The following is a 9,436-nucleotide window of genomic DNA, read 5'->3' as shown; positions in this document are numbered from 1 at the left end:
AAACTGTGGTAATACTGCCTCCACTTTGCTAAATTTAAAATAAAATCATTTTTCCTACCTTGTCTGGTGATTTCTGGTTGCACTTTCTTCTTCTGAGTGTACATCCAATCTTTCTTCCCTTCTATCAGCCTGTATGCTTTCTCTCCTCCACACCTCATTCCCTCCCCCAACTTTTTCTTCCTCTCTCCCTGACCTTTCTTTCTTTTTTTCTGTTTCTCTTCTTTCCTTCCGTTTCCCTGCCTGCCCCCTTTCTTTCTTTCTCCCTGCCGTTCCCCAAGCCACTGCCACTGCCGCTACCATCGGGGAACAGGACCCACCAATGGATAACAGGCCCCAAAGCCGACGCATGCTCTCCCTGACGTCAATTCTGCAATCGGAAAGGAAGTTCCGCCCAGCCAGGCAGCGATTGGCTGGCCCGAACTTCCTCTCCGACTGCAGAATTGACGTCGGGGAGAAGAAGACTTATCGGCTCGATAGATTAGATCGCCAAGACAAAGTGAATCCTGGGTGATCAACTCACTTTGCCTTGGCGAGCTACTGGCGCCCCTGCCTTAGAACACTGCCTAGGACCCTGGGGGAGCCCGGGCCCCCTGTCAGCTCCGGGCCCCTGAATGCAGGACTGGTAGTACTGCCCTGATGGCGGCCCTGCGGCACACCAGGCAACATCTCGCGGCACACTAGTGTGCCGTGGAACAGCGGTTGAAAAACACTGCCTTACAGAAATGTCGACATTGAGAGGAGAGTCAGTTATGGTGTCGAGACAGACATTGAGAGGCACTTCAGGCTCATCTTCAATGCCAGTCAGACTTCGAATGAGAAGAGGTACTGCAACACCTGGATGATCTGGACCTTGATGTCCGGCGATGAGTGCATTCTCTGGTACATGAAGGCCTTATAGAGTGATGCTCGGGCTGGGCCGGTAGCGATGGAGTCGAAGTACAAGCTTAGGCTATTTATGCTTATAGCATGATAGCCAATTCCTTTTGTACTAGCTCTCTAAGCTGGTCCTGTATTGAAGGAACTGGTACCATAAGCAGTCAGCACAGAGGTGCTACAGTGTGTCTAGGCATTGGTGACCTCGATGAGGAAGCATGCCTTTAAGGGGACACCAGTTGTAAAGATGAGAAAGCGTGGTTCTTTGCAATGTGTCATGAAGGTGAAGTATGACTATGCTTCTTAGCCTGTTTATTAGTAGATCCCAATGGTGGTACTGATGGAGCCGACGTCGATGTTGTTTCTGGCTAGTGCCTTTCAGTGATGCGGTAGACAAAGTTTTCCATGTTCCTGATATCCTAAACAGCTTTTCTTGCTGAAACCTTTTTAAAGTTTTGAGCAATGAGAGCAAGAATCTACCCAGTGTTTGGGACCAAGGCACTGCAGACACTAATTGTGCAGATCAGGGACTGACTGAGATGGTCCCATTACACCGAGTATACCTCTTGAAGCTGCTAGGTGGCTTTGACATTGAAGGGAAAAAATGTCTGATAAGAGGTCAAAACACTAAATTGTCCCGGGGATCAAGTTAAGCAGTAGCCGAAAAAAGTTAAATGTTCCCAGCCTGAAATCCAAAGGCTCGAAAATGGAAAACACAAAATAAATATTAAATGAGGTAATTCAACGTAAAAACTGAAGAATATTTTTTAAAAAAACTCACGAAGGCACAAAATTGAAATTTAGGCATTTTGGAATTATTTTTTTTTAAACCCCAACTTCTTAGCTCTGCGAAAAACTAAGAACTGATGGTTCTGTGAGCTGACATCAGGTGGGAAGGCACTGGCACATGTGCAGTTTGGGTGGTCTCGAGACTTCTAAGAAGTTTAAAGTGACAGTACACTTTTTATACTGTCCATACTGGGGCTCTGCGATTGACATCACCCCACATGTGAGAATATACTGCCTACTTGTCCTGGGATAATAGAAATTAATGTGCGAGTGCTTACCACCAGTTAGTACACGGTAACGTAGATGTGCTGATTAGCACAAATTTTCTCCCCTCCACAAAAAAAAAAAAAAATTTAGAACACAGATCAGGAACTTAGAATGCTTCAGTAGGTCCCATGGTAAGCCCTTTTAAGCTGTGGTAAGAGTGCGCTAGTGCTAATCGCAGCTTAGTAAAAGAACCCCAGTATGTGCTAAGACTTACCACAATTTAGTAAAACTGCCCCTATTTTTAGTTCACTTTTTATAGCATAATTTTCATATATAGGCCCCCTTAATGAATTATTTAACATTGTTTTAATTCATTTTTGCTCTCCCAAACAGTATGCTGGTCCATAAACTTGCAATCTTTATTTCTCTACCATGATGCATGCTCCTCCATTCACTATTGGATATTACTTATGCATGTACTTTATAAATGCAGAACCCTGCATAAAAATGCCCACGGCAATTTAGCATTCAAACTTTATATACTATATTTCAAAAATATTGATAAACTGCAATGTTTAAATTAAAACATTTATTCAGTGTCACAAAATTTTCTAGATCGAGTCAAATACATAGATGAAATTTACAGACAAATGAGCAGGCCAACTAAAAATCTTAAAAGTATTTTACTTCAGATTGAAAAATGAACAGTTCAACTGTTCCATTTAAATAAAGATTTGCAAGATATACAGTATTATGAATACAGTGCTGGTCATTTGAGGCAAATTTTAAAAAAAAAGTACCTCAATATTCCTTCATGCTTTTTCTTTTAGAAAGATACTGTTTACCAAAAAGAAACTTAAGCAGTCCAGGAAAAAAAAGCTATTTTTTCCCATTAAATTTATGAAAACCATAAATTGAAGCAAACCTAAGATTCCCAATGGAATCAAGATTATCTTCCCGCTACCACCACCTTAAAAAAATCACATGCTTACTGGAACACTAATATCAGCACCCAAATAGTACATCTGTTTTCGACAATGAGGGCAAGTCTTTCTAACACTTCAGTGCAGTAAATGGAACACAGATCTCTGCAGGGATTAAGTGTCTGGAACAGTTCATTTATAGCAGCAAATACTGGACTTCAATCTCAGTTTATAAATAATTGTTCCCTAAGTAGTTAAACACAAAAATCTGGGTAATCATAACAATTTCACAATGAAAATAGCAAATGATAATACTGTGATTATGCACTATGAATTGTGTGAGTTTCTGATAGAGGCTCAATACCTTGCTGATAAAATTTATACAACCTGAATAAAAATTTAAAATATCAAATGGACATCATTTTTTTAATGTTAGAATTTATGCAATGTTATATGCAAGTTAGTAGTTTTACAAAGTCATTTTCGGAATATAATTTTCTTCTTCTTTGGAGTAAAACACTTTAAAAAAAAACTTGAAAGTTTAATAATTTCAGTGATGACAAGTTTTGATATATAATATTTAATTAGCAAACTTACACTAATCTGAGCCTTGCTGAATGTTACATACGCCTTCATATTTCTTGGGATAAATTTAAATTGGTGACTATGTATATTAAGATTTGAAAACACATATTAAGGCTCCACAATTCCTTCTTTTCCCACAACAACATGCCACACTTAAATTAGATGTTCTTTTCTGATGAAATACTTTCCATATTTCTAAAAGAATGAGAAACCTGTCAGAAAAACCCAAATATTAACAGAGCAGGTAACACCTTAGAGGAACAAAAGCTACCTTACTGATACACCACATATTCATTTAAAAAAATTTAAATAAAATAAAGCAAGCATTACCTGCATATTTCGAGCTTTAGCCCAAATGTCTTGTCATGTAAAGCTGCCTACTTAAAGGTATAAATTTATCTACCACAAACCCATGACAGTAGTTCATAGTTTGACTGTGCAGCTACATAGCCATAACACCCATTTCTAAAACTGCTGCCACTATATATTTGTATGGGGGTAATCCCAAAAGGCACGTTAAGTATACCCAGTATAAACCTGTGCCTATTTCCACACAAAATGGTAGGCTCATTGGTGAACTGGGTATTTGAGTCCAAAGCCCCCAAAAACTTGCACTGAAGGAGTTTTATAACTAGATGTCTACCTTTCTACAAAATGGCCTCTTTATGGGCAATATTTAACAGTCCTTGGTTTATTATTATACTTGGCTGCTGAAAACAGGTAGAGGAATGCTAATCAAGTGCATGGTACCCAGCTGTATATAGTCCCATAAAAGCAACAGAATTGCCTTGGGGAATTAAACACAGCTAACTACTCTGTCACAGATCTCAACTCTAGAAATATTTTGGTGCATATAGCCCTTATTGTTGCTAGATAAATCAAAAACTGGTTAAGACCGTTTGGGGTTCTGGTGAAGCTCCTGACCCACTGGGATTGCTCTCCCAGGCCGCATCTAAAGAAAATATTGTTACTGCTTAAAATAAAGCTATAAGTTTCTTAGCGGCTGGTCATTCACATCACAGTAAACTGTTATCCCGTGCCAGTTCTTGCTTCTCAGAGAAATGTACCCTAGACTCGACTGGGTATCAGTTTTTTTGAGAGCCCTGGTTTCTGATTCAATCTTGTTGCAGGATTGGAGAATTACAATAAATAAGATGGAAATTGGTAGTGAGCAGAAAACAAAGAAATACATGTATTACACATCATTACTAAATAGTTCTGCATAATACCAGTAGCAAACATTGCTCAGTGGTTTCTATCCAGCAAGACTTCTCTTAAGTCCCTGAATATATGTGTATACAAAAGAAACAGCAAAAAGAGATACTAAAGGGAGTTCTAAATATAACATTCAATGCATACAAAGTATAACCCTAGCCTTTATAAAATTGTCCAAAATATGGTTCAAGCAGGTCATCAAATTCTCAAAGAAGCTGGACAAAAATAAGGCTAAAAGATGTAGAAAAAGAACCTAAAAAATAATCAACTTTTTTTGTAGGTTTCACTGCAAATGATGAAGATTTCAAATAATTGGTTCCAAAAGAAAGAAAAATAAAAGTACCCTTTTCTACAATGAAGCTTGTTCCTTAAATTCTACTGTACCAAGAATTAAAATGTAAAAGGCAGATGGGGAAAAACAGGAAAACAAGCAAGCTTAGTCACCAAGGCAGCATTGAAAAGTTAAACTTCCAAAGCTTATGTCAAAACTTTTACAGAAAGGAGGAATACAGAACCAACTTCAACCTTCATAATAAAACTGCTAAGTCAGCAGATGTTAAACATTATCTTAGTGGTAATGGCACCAACATGGAGGTGTCAGAAATGGCTAAAACACTAGGGCCCTCTTTAACAAGTTCTAGGGAAATCTATTAAATTAGCTTCCAATATGCAATAGGGACATGTGCATATTTTTATAATAAGCAAAATGTAAAAACATGTCACCATAGATTGGTATTTTTTTTCCAATAACAATCTTTGAAGCAGATTTTAAGTAATCAATGTGAATTTTTTTTTTTTTTTTTGCTTGAGGAAATAATTTTTAGTTATGGAAGAACTTGTATGCATTTTTGCTGCCCACTGATCAAGGTGACAACTTGGGCTTTATCTTACAAACTAATCCTGAGGAAATTAAGAAACTATAATTTAAACAGTAATGTAAGATAGAAAACATTAACAAATCCACTATTACAAATGCCAATAATTCTCTCTCTAATATGGTCATCTATATACACAATAAAATATATGAAAAAATAAAAAAAAAACCATGCACAAATATTTTGCCTTGTCTGTGTTTGCCTCAAAGTACTTTTTGTTTTTCTTCATTTTTTATTTTTTTCTCGTTTTGTGTACCACCCCTTACACACACTGAACACTAACCCTATAATTCAGCATTAAAGCTGAGGAGACATACTAATTTTATATTTAAGCTTTAACATCCTAAATGATCCTGTTGTAGCATATGACATCAAATGAGCAGCCATTTTGTGTGCGCTTTTTTTTTTCTTTTCAGTCAAAAAGTCTTCATGATCCATTCCGTGGCGAGCTAGGAAAAATGCAATTGTTAATCAATGTCTGAACAGTTTGAAGCTTCCAAAGATCCCAGAAGTCGGTTTCAAACCATCCTGTAGCAGAAAGTCACTGCACACACAAGAACAGTTAGCCATAACAAAGGCAACTATCTACAAAGGTCTGAGAGTGCAGGGTCCCTCTTGTGTTTTCTTTTTTTCCCATGGAAATACTGTTGGTGTGATTTACTTCCTTGATGAGGTTTGTTCGTCATCAGTGTGTTGTGGCTTGTGTTTGATTGGTTTTGGAAGCCTTTATTAGAAGATCGAAACAATCTCACTGAGCCATGCTAAAAAAAAAGAAAAAGACAGACAGACATCAATTTAACCATTCAATAAAACAGTTGAAAATTCTGCAAAATTAACACTGTGATAATAATTTGAAAATGCTCAAACAAAAATGATTAAAAAAAAAAAGTCACAGGCAGTATTCTCCACTTATAATAAAAGCAGTCACCACCACTAAAAGTTATACTGGAAAATATTTCAGGAGTCTAAATACAGACATGATTGCTTTTGTGCTAACCATCTTGCACAAACAATTGTGGTTGCTGTTTTAATGCACTTGGGTACATAGCAATACCAAAAAAAAATTGTAGATATGCTATTACACTAATGTCACTAGCTTTTAAAAGTTATTCTCTCTTCATAAGGTCAGTAAATTAACAATGACAGCAGTCTGTGAGGGTTTGGGGTATTATGTTAGTGCAAAATGGTACTGGGAAAAGGATCAGATATCTACCATTTTACAAAGGTGTTTTATAATAAAAAATAATTAGGCAGCTGAAACCGTTTCTGGACTTGAAAAAATTACTGATTATAGAAGGCTTAACAAAAAGGTGTTTGTTATGTTTTATATGTGGGTTTACCACAATTTTAAGAAATTACAAATTATCTAGAATGCAGCAGTCAGATTGTTAGGAGTGTGCTAAATCTTTTGAGTCAATTACACTGGCTTCCTGTGAAGGAAAGGATCAGTTTAAATTATTAACTTTGATTTTTAAGGTATTACATTATCAGAAACCAGTATATTTGACAGAGAAACTTATTTCTTATATACCAAATTGACCACTGCAACCAGGTCAAGACAATCTACTTCAATTTCTAGGTAAAGATATTGTTACAAAAAACAAGATGGATATCAAAAGCTTTTCAAATAATTGGAAAGGGGATAGGGGATGGAATTTGAAAATACTACCTTTCTGTGATTACAATCAAAGTTATGAATCATATAGGTACTTACTTTGTACCTGGAGCAATGAAGGCTTAAATGACTTGCCAAGAGTCACAAGGAGCTGCATTAGAAATTGAACCCAGTTCCCCTGGATCTCAAGCCACTGTACTAACATCAATGGACCTGAGTTATGGATTAAGCTTACTATAGAGTTGAGGTTGGAAACAAATACATTTAGGAGGAAATTAAAAAACATTTTTGTTTCCTCGTTAACCTGGCCTTTATGATAATTATAATGTAAGCTTTGATTATTATAAAGGAAGTTTAGGTTATTTGATTTTGGATTATGTTAGAATTAAGAGCAAGTCCCCTCCCTTGTTTTCCATTAGTAATGGCCATATGGTTCTGCAGGAGGGAATCATCCCTTACAACATCCTGGAACTAAGAATATATAGTACTCTGCTGTATAAAAATTATTTTCATTAACCTTATTACTTTGTTCTCTTAGATGTTAGAAATGGTTTTGAAGCCATTGCTGCATAGTCACAGATTATCTATCTTTGTCTAATTTTGTTACAAGATATTTATCTTAAACTGTTTTATTTGGTTTTAACTTGTGTGCTATTTTTTCCATTGTGGGCTGTTCAGCAGAAGCTTCCTCCTGATGTAGCAGAAGCAAAATAGGGATCTGAAGATTTTGGGATGTCCAAATGGATTTAAGACTGCATTTGAAGAAAGAAGGGCGATCATCTATTATGTGTTAATGCATTTCTGGTTTTTTGAACTGTGGTCCTTTTCCATGCCTGGGAGCTGCATGTTGAGTCAAGTGGAGTTCTGGGCCCCTGACTTTGAATACTTTATGTTCCAGAACGGTGCCCTGTTCATCTGAGATCTTTTTTTCTCCACTTGCTGTAAAAGTAGTGTTTCCAGTCCTGGAAGAGCTGGGTTTTTTTCACACTATAGTGGATTTAGCATATCATATCAAAAGAGCTAGTCAAACAGCAGCACTGGTCCATCTCTACTTATAAATTATGGTTACAGTTACTATATCTTTTGGGACATTAAAGATTCATATTTTATAGAACTAAAATCTGGGCTCCTTCCAACTATTCCGAAAGCATCTGAAAACCTGGCTTTTCTCAAAAATGTAAAGCTCACAAGCCCCTTTATAACCACTAATTCTTATTATGTTCTTCCTTCATTTATTAAAGTACCTGTAAACCAGTGGTCTCAAACTCGCGGCCCGCCAGGTATTATTTTGAGGCCCTCGGTATGTTTATCATAATCCCAAAAGTAAAATAAAACAGTTTCTTGATCATATGTCTCTTTAGCTATAAATGACAATATTATTATTAAGACTTAGCCAAAAGGAAAGATTTATAAACTATAGAGTTTTACATCATGCAAAATTGTCATTTCTTTAATAAGACACTAACTATTTTTTTCTGAGGCCCTCCAAGTACCTACAAACCCAAAATGTGGCCCTGCAAAGGGTTTGAGTTTGAGACCACTGCTGTAAACCGTGCCGAGCTCTATCTTTATGGAGAGGATGCAGTATATAAACTTAAGGTTTAGTTTAGTTTAAAATGAAAGTTCCTGGTAGCACATAGAAACACCGATAACACTGCAGCTCAATTTAATTTATAGGCCTAATGTGCAAACTTGCATGTCTTATATGCTACAAGTATATTCATGCAGGTATTATTCATCTATTCAGGTCCTGAAGGAAAATAAAATGCTGTAGTCTATTTCAATTCTGCACACCTGGGGTTTGTTTACACTGCTGGGTGTGTTAGTCTGGCTGCTTTGCATTTTTCCACTTGACTGGGAAGATCCTGCTGAAGCTTCTTGTGATATCACCCTGTTCATGCTGGACTGTCGACAGTTAAGCGGTTTTGATGTTTTGCAAGGTGCTCCATCTGAGTCCTTTATACAGAGAAGTACATTACTCAATAGGTGTCAAAAGATCAGCTTTGTGTATTTAAAAAAGGTAAACAAAATTAAATAGAATTTGTAAACATTTATAATGTTCAGATACATATAATGAATATGTTGTGCAATATATTTAACTCAAGGATTTTTTTTAAATTAGTACTTACTGTTCTTCTCTAAAACATACAGAGCCACAGAATGCTGAGAAACTGTTCTTCCTCCTCTCACTTTCTTATATTAAAAAAGTGAAGGATGACACTGGGTGTGTAACTTTGTGAAGTGCTAATGTGCTGATTATACATGTAAATGTTTAAAATAATACACTCAGTATTTACTATTAGGCTATTAATTTGATTACTCCTCAAGTATACCAAAAATATATGTGAAGCAGT

General features: G+C 36.5%; 1 protein-coding gene across 1 annotated transcript in view; it reads right to left on the bottom strand.

The window, feature by feature from the left end:
* Window positions 1-2,443: 2,443 nt before the first annotated feature.
* Window positions 2,444-9,436, bottom strand: part of TENT4B (terminal nucleotidyltransferase 4B) — a 114,659-nt gene continuing 107,666 nt past the window's right edge. The window contains exons 11-12 of the mRNA XM_033941711.1: window positions 8,877-9,038; window positions 2,444-6,228 (exon numbers count right to left, since the gene is read on the bottom strand). Coding sequence (XP_033797602.1) covers window positions 6,049-6,228; window positions 8,877-9,038 — 342 coding nt within the window. The 3' untranslated portion in view covers window positions 2,444-6,048. The remainder of the gene's footprint in view (window positions 6,229-8,876; window positions 9,039-9,436) is intronic.

The sequence above is a fragment of the Geotrypetes seraphini genome, chromosome 4 (genome assembly GCF_902459505.1).
Source record: "Geotrypetes seraphini chromosome 4, aGeoSer1.1, whole genome shotgun sequence".
In the NCBI taxonomy this organism is placed as follows: domain Eukaryota; kingdom Metazoa; phylum Chordata; class Amphibia; order Gymnophiona; family Dermophiidae; genus Geotrypetes; species Geotrypetes seraphini.
This window is presented reverse-complemented; position numbering and strand designations above follow the sequence as displayed.